Raw genomic sequence first — 19,987 nt, 5'->3', positions numbered from 1 at the left:
GTTTACTTGTGTATTCCCATGTTTTTGTTTGTTTGTTTGTTGTATATATTTTTTGTTTAATTTCTAAGTTGCCATTGTGAGTCAGATAAAAACAAACGTGTCCACTGCTGTAAACTGGAGGTCTGCATTTTGTGGTGATTAATAAATGTCACTGGCCAGTCAGCACTTTGCAAGGTTTACACGTCGGGTTTAGTCCCTATATATAAATAAACCTGTAGGGGGCAGCACAGTGGAGCAATATGTTGTGTTGCTGCCACACTGGGTCTCTGGGTCCTGGGTTCGATCCTCGCCTTCCTCTGGGTGCTCAGTTTCCCTGACACAGTCCAACAACATGTGTTATTAGGTGAATAGGCTGTGTGAGATTGCCCACTGGAGTGAGTGTATGAATAACTGGGTGAGTGTGTGAGAGAGTGACTGAGTGAGTGTGTGGTGCCCTGTGATGAACTGGAGGTCTGTCCAGAGTGTGTTCCTCCCTTGTAAACCCTTGTTTTCTGGTCAGACCCAGTGTGGCCCTGACCAGGATGAATTGGTTGCAGAAGATGGATGGATGAATGAATGAATGAATGAATGAATGAATGAATGAATGAATGAATGAACTGACGAATGAACCAATAAAAATTAAACATTGACCGTAAAATCTTACTACTTGATTCTTCAGATTTTCTGCATAATACAATTGTGAAAATGTAAACAAATTCACTAGATTTGATTATTATGCAGTTATTTTCTATAGGAACATTTGAACTTTTCTATCTATTCATGCATCCATCTTTTCAATGTCTGTTAAAAAACATCAGTCTGCTGACCCATCCCATAGTAGGCTCTGAGTGGGGTTTCATCAAGGTGTTTGAAGTCTTTTGAGCTAATGTGGTATTAGTTAAAGCAGACGCATAAAGGACACTGGACTTTCATTTATTAAGATTAAGGCACCCCACACACCCCCCCCCCCACCCCCCTCTCTCTCTCTGTTGGAGATTCTCTAATGCAGTGTCACCAGACTCAGGATATAATTTTTTTCCCCTTTACAATCTACTTAGAAATGATTTATCGATCTTGGCCTCTCTTCATAGAGAATTAGCGAGCCTTTTTGGGAAATCACTTTTTCTCACCTCTCTTGTGGGTACGCATGTGCAAATGGTCCCCTGCAGTTAACAGAGAGGTGGTCCACACTGGAGGTGGAGGATGGGGAGAGTGAGTTTCTTTGTCTTCGTCTGGGGGCTTTTTCATATTCTGGTGTGTGTATGATGTTCAGAATGCTCAGAACTACGTATGTTAGTTTATATAGTTAACAAGTCTGTGCTGGGAATTGGGAATCTTCTGTATTGACATAATCTGCAAAGGAACAGTCGTTAGATAGATGATAGATAGATAGATAGATAGATAGATAAACCACTCTCTCTCTCTCTCTCTCTCTCTCTCTCTCTCTCTCTCTTTTACTGAAGGGGTCCTCTCAGATAAAACAGGTCAAGAACATGTTGATTTGTTTTCCTCTGGTAAGAAGATGGATGTGTTATCATATATTATGACATAAACTTTCAGTGTCAGTTGCAATTTATAATATTTATTATGTCAGAGATGTTTGTTTACCACAGCAAAAATAATGCATTATTTTATTAGAGTATAAATATAAAATAAGTATCCATGGAATCTCAGTATCAGCTGATATTATCAGGCAACTTGTAAATCATTGGGGCTCTGATTAATTAAATGTTTTATTTTTAAAAGCTATGAGGCTACAAAAAAAATTAGGAACACGAATTTCAATTCTGAACACAATTTGACTTAAACATACAGAGAATATAATTCCAAAAGATTCCGTGTTGTTGTTTGGGAAGTTTGGGTTGTTTGGATATAAATACAATCCAATAAATAAACCAAAGCCGTGTGTATGTGTGTGTGTCTTTGTGTGAGTGTGTATGTGTGTGTGTCTTTGTGTGCGTGTGTATGTGAGACGTTGTAAGGTCTGGATGATGCAGCATTGCTGCAGGTATTAAAAACTATTCGTCAGTGTCAGCCCACAGACAGGTCCCGGCTCCAGCGCGACCCGACGGCCAATGAGCACGCAGCTACCGTCGCCGTCGGTGACTGACCAAAGAGCCATGAGGATGAAGAAGAGGGAACCTGGCTGTGGATATTGTGCAGGTTTCTTAATACACTCTTGGTGAAAGTGGTGATTATTGGTGATCAATACGTTATTCAGTTATAATATTGCTGTGATATGCCATTGATTTGAATATTATTTTACTTCAAAATATATTTCTCTTTAGTATTTTTATGTGGTCACATAACGCTGCAACGCTGAGAATGACCCAGTGGTCACCTGCTCAGTGGTGGTCCTGTAGTGTTCTGACCACTGAAGACCAAGAGGGAAGGGGGCAAACAAAGTGTAAGTAAAAAGTATTTGTGTTTGGGTGAAGAGTTCATTATGAACAGATTGATACAAATGATCGAAAATAATGTATAAACCGTCACCACATGAAGAAACTTTTAAGTCAATAACGTTTATCTCTTCTCTCTCAAATCAATATATGTATTATACCATGATCCTATTTTTAAAACGCACGGGCTAAGGTTAGTCATATTATTCCTCCATCTCTCCCACTTTTTTCTGACTTGCTTTTCCACTCTCCACTTCCAGCCTCTCTCTCTCTCTCCCTCTCTCTCTCTCCACTGTCTCCTCTTCTTCTCTCTCTCACCCTCTATCTCTCTCTGTCTCTCTCCATAAGCTGTAGAAGGCTATGAAGCATCAGAAGGTCAGTTTGAGGATCGATGTACAAAAAAAAAAAAAAAAGAGAGAGGGAAGGAAGAAAAGCCGCACACGAACTCACTCTCAATCAATGGCTTTTTATATCTATCTGAGGAGGACCAGCGGGGTCTTATAGTGTCCCGGGCATCAAAGAGCTTTTTCTAACACTCAGCTTTGATAGTCAACAGGCAACGACACAATCTCTCGGCCTTTTCTCTCTGATCCACAGCGTCTGTGGCACCGGACGAGTCAGGGCTGCAGCGCTGTCTGATAAAAGCTTCATACACACTCCAGTCACACATCATACTTACTTCATAGTCACTTTACACACACACACACTTTACACATTACATACACATTCCATACAGTTTTCATTCCTATTCCGTACACACAACATACACATTCTAAACACATAATAGTTCATACTCACTCCATACACACGCAAATATTTAAATATAGGAATATTAAGACAAACTACTGCTGACTTCAATCACTAAAATGCAGTAAAGAGTGGGGAAAACAGGTACAGTAACGTAAAACATATCATCACTTCATTTGTTCGTTCATTATCTGTAAGCACTTATCCAGTTCAGGGTCGCGGTGGATCCAGAGCCGACACGGAATCATTTGGGGGCAAGGCACATATTGTCACTTCACTGCCTGTTAAATTACCTAAAGGTTAGGCCCAAAGAAACGCTCTAAAATATATAAATGTGAGGGTTTTTTTATTTATTTAGTTATTTTTTCCCATTTACCAGTGAAGTTACTATTTGACAAAAAGTTTTTGTCTGTTAAAATGCATCAAATGCCATTTTGCCACCAACCATGACGCCTGACGGAATATAGTAAAATATATGAATATTATTTAAATACCAAAAAAAAGCCACTTAAAAATAGAACAGTTTAGAAAACAATGGACTGCTTTATCATATATCTTTAGCTGATCGTCTTCATTAAAACAATGTCATTTATCTGCTTCACCAAATTATCCATGAACTTGGGCTGAGTAAGTTTTGTGAAAGTAATATATTATGTGCTGTTGAATAAATGGCCTGATGTTTCAGTGCTAAATGTTATTATTGAAAGTTTGGCTTTATGCATAAGACATTAAGAGGCCTTGCATTCCACACACTGACGGACATATTTTTTCCATGACCTGTTGCACAGGTGTGTGCCTGATAGAGGATTGTGTGTGTGTGTGTGTGGAGTCCTGTGGTGGAGACACCTTTAGCACAGCTAGAGAGGGACAAGTCTAAACCTTAGAAGATCACCAGGCTTTCTTCAAAAGGACTCTGAAGGACAAGCTAATGGCCAGCAACCTCCCCGCACGGCTGTCTGCGTTCACTGTCCCCTGTCACTTATTACACACCTCTGCTTCCTTATTACACGTCTGTGAATAGAGGAGGAGAATTAATGTGTTGACAAATAAATAAGCATCAATTTTAATAAGACTGTGAATAATAATCAGGGACATCCTCATCATCGTCATCATCATATTCAGTACATAAACATCGACTTTTCAGTCCCTCACAACTAATCACATTCAGGTTTAGACGGACTCTCCTGTGTTACGTGATTACAGCGGAGCCCGGTTTAGAGCGTATTGATCTTCAGATTGATTCATCTCTGTTAAAATATATTTTAAATGCAAATAGCCAGAGATGAATGGAGTAAACGGATTTAGGGAGTGACTGAGAATAAAGAAAGACCACTAACACTCACCTATTCTTAGGATTTCCCATGAGTCAGAGGCTTGACCTCACTGCGTTATAAGCGCGTCCTAATATTGTCTTGAGACAATCAGATAATAATATCATTTGTGTTATTGTTTTCAAAATCTGGGTTTATTATTATTATTATTTTTTAAATCTAATGCTAGTTGAGAAATTGATATTGGCATTGATCGATATATATATCATTACATTTAATTATATGCAACAATAAATGCATATGCCTGAGAATATTATGCTTTAATGCTTATTACACATGTAATAAACATGTTTCTTTCAGGTGTTAATTGAATTTAGCTGTAAATGTTTTGATGTAAATGCTGAAAGATGACAGATGAAGGTAATATAAATGTTAAAGAAGGGCCTGAGACTGACCAGAGTGACCATCCGGGAATGATCAAATTATCATCACTTTCCTTGGCCTCGGGGGGACACCAGTAGACTTGCAGCTAGGGCCATTAGCAATTAACATGGATACCTTATGCGAGAGCAGGGGATGGTGGGGGCAGAGATGAGCCTCAGAGGGCGGTTGTTGGGGGGGAGGGTCAATGTTCAAGTGCTTTTTCCTGTTTAGTCTCCTATGTGGATTTAGGAAAGTAAAACAGCCCCACACACACACACACACACACACACCACTTTACTAGACATACATCCCACTCAGAGTACTTCACAGTCCCTACACACACGATTTCTTGGTATAGTTCCTTGGGAAAACCCCAATTAATTAACAGAGAGATAGAGGGGGGTGGGGGGGGGGCACAGCAGGCATGTTGATCCTAACTCTTACCTCCTCTCGAGGTTCATTTGTTACTTTTATCTGCAAGAAAATTAAAGACCATTAATCCCCCATTAGCTTCACTTTCTCCTGCCACAAAGAGACCTTTAAAACATCTCTAAGAATAAACACAGAAACAATGCAGACGGGGGCTGATTTTGGGACACTGTGGATCTGGATAATTTGTTTTTTCATTAGAACTTGTTCTGGAGAGAAGGATTCACCCCATTTGTTTTGTCACCCCCTGATATTTCTCTAAACACCACCCCCCACCACTGTAATTTTTCCTCATGTTTTATTGTGTGTCCGGCATCCCCCCCCCTTCTTTTTTTTTCTCTCTCCGTGGCCTGTGGTGAAAATTACACTCTCTCTCTCTCTCTCTCTCTCTCTCTCTCTCTCTCTGTCTCTCTCCCTCCTTCCCTTTCTTTCCCCTTGGCTCCTCGCAGCTCTCAACCAGTCAACAGACTGTAAAGAATAAATAATAAAAAAGTATTGATTATTTTGATGACTGCACTATTCAATTAGGTATTAATTTTGCCCTCCACTGGACCTATCAGGCAACTCAAAGGGGAGTGTGTGGAGAGAAGTGGGGAAGGGGGATGGAATGGATGGATGGATGGATGGATGGATGGATGGATGGAGGGATAGAGAGGGAGGGAGAGACAGTTTAAGCGAATGCAGGCTGAGAGAGGCACCGTCGTTCAGTGGCGAGGGGAAAAAAGCGTTTACATCTTGTGGACTGTGTGTGTGGACTGTGTGTGTGTGTGTGTGTGTGTGTGTGGTGGGGGGGGGTTTAGTGATGGTCTGCCGTGGGGGGCATATTGACGCGTTGTTGAGTTTCTCATACTTAAGTGCCCCACAAAAAAAGAAATAGAGGGAGAGAGGGAGGGAAGGGGGGCTTAAAAATGTCCAGCGAAGTGATGACAAGTGACATTGTTGCCGGGTATATGAGTATTGACCAGCCGGTCTTTCTCTCAGCCAATGACAGCTTAAACTATTCTTATTGATTAACATTTTCATAGATTATCATGTGTCATATCAAACTCTGTCTGATGAGCACATTTGTGGCATGGCCCCCGAGGGTGGGGTGGGGGTGCAATTATCGACCATTCCAAGGGGTGGCTGAAGGTTGGGGGCTAAAAAAAAAAAATAAAACGGGTGGAGGCACAGTTCCATGAAGGTCTAAGCTTCCCTCCGACTCTTCTCTTTTTTGCTACTCTTCCTTTCAGCAGGCAAGATTCAAACAGATCACCTGTCCCCCCCCTGCGTGCCCCCCCCCTCTCACCCAACCTCCGGTGTTCTGAACCACTTAGGCAGAAACTTCTCCATAAATAAGGCAGCCGTGAAAGAGAAAAGGCGAGGTTTTTTTTTTTGTTTGTTTGTTTGTTTATTTATATATTTTTTGCCTCTTGCCAAGGTTTGTTTATGATGTGCACTGCCATCAGGGAAGGAGGGGGGAGGTACGTCTGAGGAAGAGAGAGAGAGAGAGAGAGAGAGAGAGAGAGAGAGTAGAGGTGACATCTCAGCTGAATCTCCAGAGGCAACCCCAGACTTGGACCAGCAGTGGCTCGGTCACACGCTGTTTTCTCTGCTTCTGAAGAGCATGTTCTAACCCCTTCTCAGCAGGTGCTAGCATGCTCTAAAACCTCTCTGCCCAAATCTTTTGGATAACTGCGCTGCAGAGAATATTTGGAGTGAATTCTCCTCGTGATCTGGACTACACAATTTGGGTAAGTTTGTATTATTATCATTATTAGTAGCATTATTAATGTCATTATTATTATTATTATAATTATTAGTAGTAGTAGTCGTATTAGATAAAAAGAAACCAAGGTTTAGTACTTCTGCCCACACTCCTGCTGTGGGAGCTGCTACACTTATGATGGGAATTAATGCCGTAAAGTGATCGTGAAATACTACCTATATTTTATGTCACCTCATAGAAAGGGCTCTCTGTGGAATGAGTCGTGCTGGATTGCGTAAGTGGAAATACTATTTGGCCAATTAAGAGTATATGTAAATCGCTGGGGCACTTGAATGAAGTATGCCATTAAAATTCCCTGTGATGCCGTCACTGCCAACTCTGGAGTGCAGTGCGCTGGAGTGCCATGTGCTTTTTGCCCACAGCTGTGGCTAAACCTAGAGATCTGATCTTTTCTACCCTTGTGCTCACAAATACCAACTGCGCCGAGAATTGGTTTTCTTAATTAAGCAAAAAATAAATAAAAATCTTGTCCAAATATGGTTTAGGAACTGTGTGTATATAAACATGTTTGCAGGACCTTGCCGTTTGTAATGCGTTAACGACACTGAAGTATGTAAATGAGGCCTTTTGAGTGCGCTGGGGCATGTGGTACACCAAATGGAATCATTCAAAATCTCTACAAGCCTATGAGAGCTCTCCAGCAGACTGTAGTCAGCAGTAGTTGAGCCAGCGGGGAGAGAACAGAAAGGAGAGAGGGAGCGAATGAGTGATCAGTACCACAGAGTGAGGTAAACAGAGAGAGAGAGAGAGAGAGCAAAAGGTTGAGAAGTGGATAGAAAGACAGGGATTTGCGACAGAATCAGCGAGCACCAAACCTTAACTAGGGTCTCTTCTTATCTCTCTCCCTGTCCCCCCTCTTCTTCTATCCCTGCCTGCTTTGCCTTGCCTTGCCTGCCTGGACCCCCTCCCTCACTTCCCCCCCACCACCCCACACACCCCCCACCTCCAGGATCCAATGATCACAGGGCAGCTGAGCAAGCCGCTGCTCCCCCTCAGAGCAGAGATGGAAGGTGCGGAGCTGCAGGAGGACGAGCGGGCGGTCAGCCCGGACAGCGACATCAACGACGAGCCTCTGCTGCTGCCGCCAGATGCTGACGACAACGACAAGCTTTACGGTCAGTTCCCCTTCTTCATCGTTATCATTCAGACCTTCATCACTGTCACCTAGTTCCATGCCAAAGCTTAGGGGTACAGTCCTGAATACGTACTTAATAACGAAGGTATCCCGAAATGGTCTTTAGATTGGTCCGTTCAAGAACCTGTGATTTTATGGCTTTACTGTAGGAGGAGGGCTTCTAAATAAACTTTAGAAACATTCCTCACACTCACGTCTCAATTTCTAAGAATGTAGAGGAGGTGGGGGTCGATGTGTGTGTGTGTGTGTGTGTGAGTGTGTGTGTGCATGGGCAGGGTTCCGTAAGAAGGGGAAAGCCCTGAATGATTCAGTGGACCCAGGAATACGCAAGGAATTATTGACAGCACATTTAACCTTCTATTGCCTAGGCTTTATGTTCAGTAACTACTGTGAAACTGATGTGAAAGTATAAGTGAGGACACCTATAGACTTAGTTTTAAAGGTATTACTAATAATATCTCCATGTTCCATTCTAAACCCAAGGGTGTCTAGTCTTCCAGTGTCAAACGTATATGTAGACGAGAGGTGTTCTAAAGCGCTGGGTTAAAAAATACCAAAGTTATTGTAGGAAGTTTTGTTTTGTTTAGTGCTGCCATTGCCAGGTTTTGGACAAGGAGCTTAAAAGAAAATGATATATCTAAAGAACTGTGTGTAAAAACAGAAACATGGAAAAAGTGTCACCAAATGTTGCATCTGCTTGGCTCAGGAGAAGCACTGGCATTTTGGAGATTGAAGTTCTACGCTGTTTGAGGGGTTTGTTTATTGTTGTTGCGAGTCTTTAGGGGAATATAGCTTTAGTGCTTCTCGTTGACAAGCTGTTGTAGATGCTAATGTTGTTTTATTAAAGGAAATAAGGTTACAAGTCTCAGTCCTCGACAAGAAACTCTTGTCCGGAATCGTCCCAAAATGTTACACATCTGAGACCTTTTTCCTGGAGCGGTGGTGTACATCAGGGCTCTATGCTAGGACCCCTATTTTTCAGTTTGGTGCTCCAAATGCGGGGAAATTTGACAGAATCTGGGGCAAATGGGCACACACACACACTCATCTGTCATACGGGGTGACATTTCCTCACATGCGAGATCTCCTTGGCTGAGGCAGGAGATAAAAATGAGAGAAAGGCAGGGACGCCTGAGGGGAGAGAAATGTGATTGTTGTGTGAAGAGCTCCTGAGCCTCATCTGCCGCTCTGATCTGAATGGGCTGACTTTCTGAGCTGTGATGGAGAGAGTGAGATACCCTCACTTTCCAGTGTTTTTTTTTTTTACATTTTTTTCACCATGCCTCAATTTGAAAAAAAAAAAAAATATATATATATATATATATATATATATATTTTGATGCTTCAAAGACAATATACATATATATTTATTACATTTATTTAATATATACGATTACAAAGGTGGAAATATTAATGACATTTTTTTGTCATAAATATATTTCATATTATAAGTGCCGCTTATTCAGTGTGTTGTCAAATCTGGGAGAATGCGGCTATGAAACTCTCTTAAAGAGCTTATCTGTGCGTATCTATTAATCTTTCAGCTGTAAAAGCCTGTTGCAATTTAATTAATATTTTAATTGAACTGAATATATGTGTAACATATTAAATTGGATAATTACAAACATTTAAGCATTTCTGGGGATGTCAAATAAATTCCATTGCTGTAATTTAAAAGATATTCAGTTATGACTCATTCCAAATAATATTCTAATGTATTCAAATATATTCTAATTAAGTCTAAATTTTTAAATACTTGATTATATTCACTTTTATTTATTTGAAATTGTTTTTAAAAATGTGTGTTCCTTATAGATCAATTTTAAAATGTAAAAATAGACAATGCAGCTTTTAAAGATTTGACCTTGTTTCGATGTTAAAAATTAAAATGTCAGCTCTGCGTTTCCTTTGGGGAAAAATAATGAATTAAAAATAAAATGTGTTACTGTACCCAGAGTGTTGTGCATTGAGTTCATAACAATAGCATCAGACCAACACTAGACTAATGTAAGCATTAGAATATCTGACTGTCTTTTAAATTACAACAATGGAACTTATTTGACATCCCCAGAAAGTCTTAAATGTTTTAATAATCCAATTAAATATGTTACATATATATTCAGTTCCATTAAAATATTAATTAAACTGCAACAGGCTTTTACAATTGAATGATTAACAAATACATCCAGATTATCTCTTTAGGAGAGTTTAATATTTGTATTAATAGACTAATAGACTAATAGATTAATAGACCCTCTCTTGTAAAGTTACATCTTTGGACATATGGGTTAGTTCTGAAAGTGCCAGGGTTATTGCTCACTTAAAGCACCCACACACACACACACACACACACACACACACACACACACACACAGTTTTAGTTTGGTAGTAAAGTGTAGTAACAATAAATGTATGTAAATTAAGAATTGTATTTATGAATAAAGGATAAAGATAATGATTTGAATCACTCCAATAAAACGCCATAAGAAATGTAATGGAGGGTCTGGTTTACATTAAAGAACATTTAAGAATATCAGTGTCCACCGACTGAGAGTCAAAGAGACAGCGGTAAAACGTTTCATACACACATTCGGCACAGCTGACAAAAAGTCAGTGGGAAAGTTCAGTTTTCTCTCTTTCTCTCTTCCTTTCTTTCTTTCTCTTTCTTCCCTCATTTTTTCCCTTTTCTTTTTTCTTATATTCTTTCTCTCTTTCTTTTTATTTTTATTTTTTCATTTTTATCCTTTTACCCTGTGTCAGCCTTGATGCTTAGTAACTGTGACTTCGCTCTCAATGTCATTTCTTTTTTTCTCACACTATTTCTATCTGTCTATATTTATTTATTAATTACTTTCTTGTGTTTTTTTTATTTTTTCATTCATTCTGGTTGGCTTGTGCAAGGCTTGATGCTGAGTAGTTACGAGCCTCTCTCTCTCTCTCTCTCTCTCTCTCTCTCTCTCTCGCCCTGCAGCTGCTCTGTGGGTGGTTCTCTGTTCAATCATGTTATTACAGTGATGTACATTGTGCTAATGTCTATAAATGTGATCCCCCTGCTTTGATTGGAGAGACTTTGAGAGTGAAATACTGCAGCTGCCATGGTTCTTTCTAAACAAAATTAGTCAAATGTTTCTAAAATGACTGTTTTACCGTAGTATATCAACACCTCCCAAAATCTTAATGCTTTTCTCTTTATTCTTTTCTTCTTTGCACTCTGTGAAACTCTGATTGGAAATGGACCAACAGAAAAGCTCCAAAATGATTTGTAAAAACAAAATGAATCTACTTTGTCTCACATTAGAAGGAAAGTAGGGTTTTGCTTTTGCACGTAAAGTTGGAAGGACTTGGCTGTCATTGGGCAGCGGTGAAACATTCCTGTGTCACGAGGCATTCCTGTGTGAGATGAACTGACCACATTATTTGGTTGAAATGCTTTTTTAAATCGACATCGGTGGGTAAAACACTAGTGTGTGAGGCTGGATCTGCTCTAATTAAACCGAGGCAGGTATACACCGCTGACGTGCCAATTCACCGCAGTACATTAGACATGAAAAGAGAAGTATAAAGAGCATTGCTTGGTGTTTTGAGATAAATTATACATCAGACATCAGCTACCCACCCCCCTTATGAGTGCCTACCAGCATAACAAGAGTGCGTGTGTGTGAGTGTGTGTTACAGAGAGACAGACAGAGAGAGAATACTTTTGTATCTGCATAGATAGTGGATAAATATATATATATATATATTTTTGGGTCGAGCGAGGTGTGCCACAGGGTGGGAGAGAGAATGTGATGCAGCTTGTCACCAAGGAGACGGAGTGTTACCACGGCAGGCCTCTCTTGCTGATTTGACTTCGGTGGTGTGTGCCCCCCCCCCCCATTTTTAGGATGGGGGTCTGGAATCATGGGCAGAGCAGGGAGGAGTGGGGGGAGAGGTCAGAGTTTGGGCGGGGGGTGGGAGTCTCTCTGATCCCTGTCCGACCCTCACTGTCAGCCTCACTGATCGGTCTGGAGGATCCCACTGTCAGTCTGATGAATTTTTTAAGGATATCCCAAGGCAAGATTCACGAAAAAAGGGGAGAGGGAGCGCTAGAATGGGTGAGAGACCAAGGCAGAGAATGTAAAAGGAGAAAGAGAGAGAGAGAGGCGCAACTGTTTCGTAATGCTCAAGTTACAATTTTCTTTAATAAGCATCAAACCTGCTTTTGTTGCTCGCTTTTTCATCCTTTCACCTTTGTTTTCTTTGCGTCTGTCTGTCTTGTAGTCGATTTAGCTTTCATGCATGAAGCCAAGCACACACACACACACACACACACACACACACGCACAGAGAGAGAGAGAGAGCAGTCTAATGATATTCTAAAAGTCTCAACACCATTAATAGTCGAGTTATAAAGATATTTATAAAATTTTAATACAATTACAGTATACTGTCAGATCTTAATCTATTAAATATTCATGTATTACATTTTACTCAAATATAAACATTTTTAAAGGATTTATTACAATGATTATTTGTGTTATCTTTATTAGAAATGAATACTTTATAATAATTTATTAATACTTATATATAATTATATATGATATTCATATATATAGAACTATGAAGATCATTTCTATTGGCATTTCTATAGGTTATATTCCAAGCAGATGTGTGTGTATGTGTGTGTGTGTGTTTGTGTATGCACACACATTCTTCATTTATATTGTTGTATTCACCATTTACATTTTAACCGTCCCAGTGTCACACCTAAGCTCCTAAGCTTAGAGCAACCTGTCAGTGTCATGTATCACTAACGCATGATCTACACACACTTCAATTAAAACTACATGCTCATATATTCATTGGTTTGGCTGATCCCCAGTGTTGGGCTTAGGGTTAGGTTTAGAGCTCAGGGCCATGTGTTGGGCTTAGGTTGAGGTATAAGACTCTAGTTTTTGACAGAGGCTAGGTTTAGTGGTCTCTAGTCTCTGGGTTGTCTTTAATGGGATTGAAGTAACCTGTACATTTTACAAAAAAGGTCCCGCTGACACAGTGCTGTATTACACACTTTACTGTGTTGTCTTCATTTTCGTTTCAGTTCTGTATAATGATCCCATTAAACCCAGGCACGAATCTATATTCATCAATGTAAAAAAACAAGCCTTGCTCTACTCAGGGTTCCCTTTCTCACTAATGAACTCTTTAAAATCAGCTGCACATTCTTTCAGACCCAGAGCGCTGAACTGAATTCTACAAAGTTCTATATAATTCTATTTTTTGTCAAATTTAAAGTGAGAGTTGAGCTTGGAAAGTGTTGTTAAGCTGGAAATTGAATAAATTAAATGTGGGTCACGTAATGTGTGTCTAATTGCAGAATTATAGAATTTCATTGAATTGTCTTATTAGTGATTTATAAGTGTCTTTAACAGCTGCAGTGGACCTTATATTTCATGTCCAGTGAAGACTATTGCCGAGGAGTGCAGATGGGCATCAGTAAGCTTGGGGCAGTGCCTGGGGCATGTACGAGGGGCTTGGTCACTTTTCAGTCTGTCCTGGGGCGCTAGCGTCTATCGTAGATTTAAAATGATGAAGCAGTCTGTTTACGAAAGAGGAGGGAAAAAAGAACACAATCTTTTGGCTTTAGAGGGAGGGCTGAGGTAGAAGTGCTGAGCTAGTTTGTGGTTGTTTATGTGTTTAACTGTGTACCTGTGCTGTGTGTATTATTTGGGAGTAACTGAAACTCTGACAGTCGGTTTTGACCGTACCTGACTTTGGCTTAAAAGTAAAATACATTTAAATATATGAAACAATTATTTTTTTCAAATATCAATTTGAATACAAAGCCAAAACCTGCATTAAATAATGAATATATAATGAAGTTGATGTAATTACTCTGTAAATTCCCTTATTCTCCATGTAATATATTAGTTTATTTATTTATTTATTTATCGCATATCATTCATTCCTTTTCTGCAAGCACCCCTGGTCAAAGTTGAATATTTAAAATGAAACAAAATGTAACAAGTAGAGAGATTTTTCTTATCTCTTAAAGCTATAATTAAATGCTTATTTCATAACGAAGTGTTTATAATTCATATGCAGCAGACTAATGAATATTAACATGTAACTTAAAAGAATGAAACATTAATGTCAAGATAAATATTGAAGCATGTAAAAATATTACAAAAATATATATATCACTAAAAAGATGAAAAAACAGAATTACTGTCATAACAAGGCTCTGATTGTCTGGTGTGTCTCGTTCTAACAAAGCAGCTCAAAAACACATTTTGTTTACTTCAGTTTCCAAATGACAACCCCTACACACAATCAAAACATGTAATTACAATGTAATAATCTCTAAGCCTTAATCTCTGACCAGAATATTACGTGTCAAAGTAAAGTGAAATTATGATTCTAGGAGTTTGAGGAATTTCAACGCAGCAGCTTGAGGCATGTGGAACTTTTCTGAATAGTAAACAGAGTAAAGAGTCTGAATGTAAGATGTATTCCCAGACCCTGTAATGCTTTTACATGGTTACGGCAGCGAAATGTATTAAGCCATAAATGCTGCAGGGGGCAGAGGCTGGCTGTGGTATTTTACCCAGGACAACACCCTCAGAGGCACTTACATTATCTGTGTGGTAGATACTGAATAAGAACAGCATGTTTGATCTGCTTTTCATCTACATTTCAGACTGCACGGATATTGTCTGACTTAATCGGTCGCCCTTTGGCTTTGACCCAGACGTAGGGCTTGTATAGACATAGACATTAAAAGGGTATGAGGGTGCTATATGTTGTGGTTCTCAATAGAGGGCTGATGTATACATGTGTCAAATGCAGTCGCAGTGGTAAGAGCCTTTGAAAAGGTACCCGGTCTTTCAAAAGACCACTATAAGATTGTAAACCCCCCTTTGATACTCCGTGTGGATTGTCATCATAATGGATACGTAGCCAGGATATTTTCTTCACAGAGACAAAGCACAACCGCTGCCAAAGCTGTAAACAAAATATGCAATGCTACCAACATATGCGGCCAGTGACAAAAGCCTGACCTCGACGGTGGACGATAAAAATTAAAAGCTTTATCATGTGGCTTGTGTGGAACTATGTTGGAATGGTGTTTATATTCCAGTGCATGGAGCAGTTCTGTGGAAAAGCTTGGACAGACCCTTGTCTATGATATGAGAACCCCTCATGTAGAGTATGGGAAATTCAGTATGAAAGTTTAACTTTATTGAACTAAATTTTCCCATGTTTTTTTATAAAATTATAAAATTGTGTGTGAGTGAATGTATGAATGAATGAATTAATTCATTCATTCATTATCTGTAACCGCTTATCCAGTTCAGGGTAGCGGGTGGTCCAGAGCCTACCTGGAATCATTGGGCGCAAGGCGGGAATACACCCTGGAGGGGGCGCCAGTCCTTCACAGGGCAACACACACACTCACACATTCATGAATGAATTTATATATGTATATTCATTATATATGAATGTTTATCATTCATTCATTCATTTATTGTCTGAAACCGCTTATCCAATTCAGGGTCGCGGTGGGTCCGGAGCCTACCCAGAATCACTGGGTGCAAGGCGGGAACACACTCTGGAGGGGGTGCTAGTCCTTTATAGGGCAACACACACTCACATATTCACTCACACACTCACACCTACGGACACTTTTGAGTCGCCAATCCACCTACCAACATGTGTTTTTGGACTGTGGGAGGAAACCCGAGCACCCGGAGGAAACCCATGCGGACACAGGAAGAACACACCATTCTTCTCACAGACAGTCACCTGGAGCGGGACTCAAACGCACAACCTCCAGGTCCCTGGAGCTGTGTGACTGCGACACCTACCTGCTGCACCACCATGCCGTCCATGGTTATCATTAAATATCATTAAATAATAATAAATGATAGCCCCCACCCCCTGCCCCAACACACACAAACACAACAAAGCCCTTAAACATCGAAACCAAAAACAAGAGGAATCTCTGTAGCCAGGACTTAGAAATGAATGTGATGGGCACTATATGCCCAAATGTGTTTAGACATTTCTTAATGAGTGAGCTCTACTACTTTAAAGTGCACCCATCGCTCTTGAACTTGCACATGGGCTGGAGGAATATATAGCACCTCCCACCCCCCCACCCTGCACTGAGCTGTGGAGTGATAGACCCCACTATTAGGATGAATATGAATATTGTGATTATGATCCAGAATGAATCTTTAAACATTATTATTTGATTACATTTATGCAGCTCAATACAATCAAATCCTTCCAGCAATGTTCCAGAATCTAGTGCAATGCCTTGCGTAAGAGTAGAGGCTGCAATGAGGGGCCTCCTTATTGACCGTATATAATGCAGTATACATCTAAGGGCAGCTATGAAAGATCAGCTTGTGTCTGTATATACTCCTGTGGCAGATTATACAGGTGCCACAGAGGCCGCGGCAAAGCTAACCCCACAACAACATCTCTCTCCTTCATCTCTCCTCTTCACCCTCACCTGGTGACCCCCTCCGCCTTTTAAAAAGCCCATTTCTCCCGCTTTCCACTCCAGCTGCCATACGTAAACATCCCCCGACCACCCCCCACATGCTGTTTATTGTTGGCGGGAAAAAAAAAAGTGGACATTAGCTCCAAAGACAGTGGTTAGGAGACCGGAGTAGAGTGTGTGTGTGTGTGTGTGTATGCGTCCGGGGTGTATCTGTCTGCGTGCGGTGTGTGGGGGGTTACAGTGTAGTGTCTACTCTTTTTTTTTTTCTGTGTCTTTTCTCTTTTTTCCGCCAGACCCTCCTCCTCTTTCTCCAGCATCCTGAGACAAGATAATAAGGCACTCAGAGGCACAATCCAGCATTATATTCAGCCACCAAAGCCTCATCTCTTGTCAGTTTGCATTTTATTGTGGGGCCCAGGATGTGATGCTTCTATCATCAGCCTGTCAGGACGAGAGGGGCCGGAGAGACAGGACCACTCATTTTGTACACTTAACGTCTAAGCCAAATGGCCAGCACTTATACCGATTCTGGCGAAATGGAGGACACGTTCCAGCCCAGGGGTCACCTTCAGCCGAGAGAGAGAGAGAGACCCAGAGAGGGAGAGAGAGAGACAGTGAGAGAAGGGATGAAATGATAAAAGAAATGTGTATTGATTTGTGTAATTGAGGGGGACTTTGAGAGGAAAATGTATCTGTTGTGGACGGCGGAGATATGTTTTATGTTCCACTGTTCTCACACGAAGACAAAGAGCTCCAAACTCCTAAGTGGGCCTTGAAACACACGAGAGATGTGACACTTAAACTCCACAAAATGCACCCCCTGGCCAAATGTACAGAAGATTTATATCTTGAAGAGATTAAGTCAAGGCATAAGTTTGACCAAAGAAGGGTTGCTAAAGATGCATTCTATAGAAATCTGCAATTACAGCCCTTTTATGTGTCATTCTTTCTGTAATTTTACAGTAAATTACAGTACAGTTTTGCAAAATGCTGTTTCCACCTGGCCTCAAGATACATTCACACATATTTGAACTTAAAGACCATCCCTAGGATTCATATATACAATGTGTACAAACTATAGTTCGCCCTGTGTTGCTGTACAATTCTACTCCTAACCCTAACCATAACCCTGAGCTCCAGAAGGTCAGAAGAGGGAGCATTTTCTGACCCCAGCAGAGCTAAAATAACCTGTGTCAGAATCTACATTGTTTACAAAAACATTGTAAACAATTTTCATTGGCCTCAAACGATCCCACAATGCACCACAAAAGATATACCCTAGCAAGTAGCGCATACCCTTAATACACTGCATTGTCCGAAATCCTTCACTGACCTGCTGTAGTCTGTTCCTTATAATTGTGCAATACATAGTTTGTAAGGTAGGGAATAGTATTTTGGGGGTTAGGTGCTTTGCTCATGACCACGTCAGCCATAGATGACCATAGTCAGCCAGACTCCCTGATCTTTTGGCTTTCAAAGATACAGTAGGGGTCTTAAAATCCAGTTGTGTACAATCTGTTAATAGCACTACTAGATGTAGTTTGGTAATTTAATTTGTAATTTTTGCTCCTGATCTCCACCTACAGTTGCAGCGTGTAATTTACATTTACATCATGTACAGTCCTAAAATCATTGGGAGGGGTAAGAAGGGAGGGTTGTTTCCTACCTTCCTCTGAAGGTTACACAGTGCAGTTTCTGCAGTGCTGAGCCCAGAGTAGCAATGATAGGGGATGTATTTTAACTGGTACAGGTCGGTGAAGCATCACAATGATTTTTAAATTGTAATATTAAAGCTACTATTCCTACCCAGAGTTCCTTTAAACAGAAAAAAATAGAGTCTAAGAGTGCCCTTCATTTTAGAAAAAAAACCAACACTGGCTTACTTTGCTACAGTGCCGTCTCAGAGTCCTAGAAATGTGTGTTGTTTAGAAGTTGACCTGGAGATAGGAATTAGTTTGTTTTAATGCCCCCCCCCACCACCCCCCAGCGAAAAGCATTACAATCTCCTTATCCCAGATTTCCTTTTTCGTTTCATACACATATAAGGACACAGGGCCCTGCCACACACACTCACATTAGGCTCTTACAAGCTCCTTCACAGTCACCCCCCTCCTCCACACACAACACACACATTATGTTTGTGTAATCAGCTTAGCTGCAAATAGGCAGGAAGGGGGGGATGTGTGGTCTTAATGCAAAGAGAGCCTTGATGTGCTCCGGCGAGGCTAAGTAATAAAGTGACACAGACACAGTCTTTTAAATGAGGCTGGCCTCTGTAAATAGAGCCCACTGGCCCCGAGTGCCTCTCCTGAGGAGTTAGATCTCATTATAGACCAGAGCCTAGGCCTTTAGTCGTCTGCTTAGAGTTGGGACCTGTCCCCATCTCCCTAATGCATGCCTACCAAGCATGTGTAATCTACTCGCTAATGCGTCTGTAGTGCCAGCGGCCACAGATAAGATGCTATTCAAGCACTGGCCAAGGGGAGGGAGTGCATCTGGGACCTGCGCTAGGGCCACTTTTGTTTTCCAAACAGGCCTTGTTTCGGGGTCAGCAAGGACAGCAGGGCCGGTGAAAATTAATTGGCCCTCACATTTCAGGTTTGATAATGGCTGCAGAAGACCCCTCTAAATGATGGAAGATTGGTATACAAGAATTCCTTGTTTTGAGTGCAATATAGTTTCACTATATTTATCAATCAGGGTAACAATGACTGTGGGAGTGCTTCAACTCAACTCAAGCCTTGTATGTACGTCATGGTACATGTCAGATGTGCTTCTGATGACTAGTTGAAAGCTTGGCCAAACTTATTTTCTTTTGATTGTGTTTTTCTGTTTGAATTTTGCAGACTATTGTTTGATTTTCCAGTTACATAAGGATGAAAGCTTTTGGTTCAGCTCTTATTTTCATTTAGAGGTCAAGAGATTTCTTAGTTCTAGACAAAATAAGACAAGAGCTGACTGACTTCTTAGGAATCCAACATTCATAACTAATTACAAGGCTAGCATAACACCTTACAATACCTGGTGAAAGCCTCTATAATTGCTCTGATTATAGCACTTTATACAGCAAGAGTTTAGGACATTATGAACTCGTATGAAAAGCGTTTTATAATGTGGCCCAGGAAGTATGATATGACATTCCACTTTGTAGCCAATGTGATTATATAGCCTTATGAAAGTTTTTTTTGAAAACAGTTTTTAAGTCGTATACTTTTATAATTGGTTATGTTTTATTATTATTATTTTTGTTTATACACCTGTTTTCGTCTGAATATCTCTTGTCAGTAAGTCAGTGCCACCAACTTTGGGAGGCACATGCTTCCTTTGAGACACCAGACCAACCAACTG

The 19,987-nt window shown here is 40.5% G+C and overlaps 1 protein-coding gene across 8 annotated transcripts in view; it reads left to right on the top strand.

The window, feature by feature from the left end:
- pou6f2 (POU class 6 homeobox 2) overlaps positions 1–19,987 on the top strand; it is a 159,477-nt gene that overhangs the window by 39,545 nt on the left and 99,945 nt on the right. For 5 of the 8 annotated variants that reach the window (XM_066646815.1, XM_066646813.1, XM_066646817.1 and 2 more), the window contains 5 exons: positions 2,009–2,170; positions 2,268–2,386; positions 6,484–6,981; positions 7,531–7,744; positions 7,966–8,131. In XM_066646815.1, coding sequence (XP_066502912.1) covers positions 7,972–8,131 — 160 coding nt within the window. In that variant the 5' untranslated portion in view covers positions 2,009–2,170; positions 2,268–2,386; positions 6,484–6,981; positions 7,531–7,744; positions 7,966–7,971. Of the gene's footprint in view, positions 1–2,008; positions 2,171–2,267; positions 2,387–6,480; positions 6,982–7,530; positions 7,745–7,965; positions 8,132–19,987 lie in introns of all 8 variants that reach the window. The other 3 variants (XM_066646812.1, XM_066646811.1, XM_066646814.1) reach the window with 3 other exon arrangements.

This window comes from Hoplias malabaricus, chromosome 1, assembly GCF_029633855.1.
Source record: "Hoplias malabaricus isolate fHopMal1 chromosome 1, fHopMal1.hap1, whole genome shotgun sequence".
Classification (NCBI taxonomy): Eukaryota; Metazoa; Chordata; class Actinopteri; order Characiformes; family Erythrinidae; genus Hoplias; species Hoplias malabaricus.
Note: the sequence above shows the minus strand (reverse complement) of the source record. Positions and strands in the feature narration are given on the sequence as shown.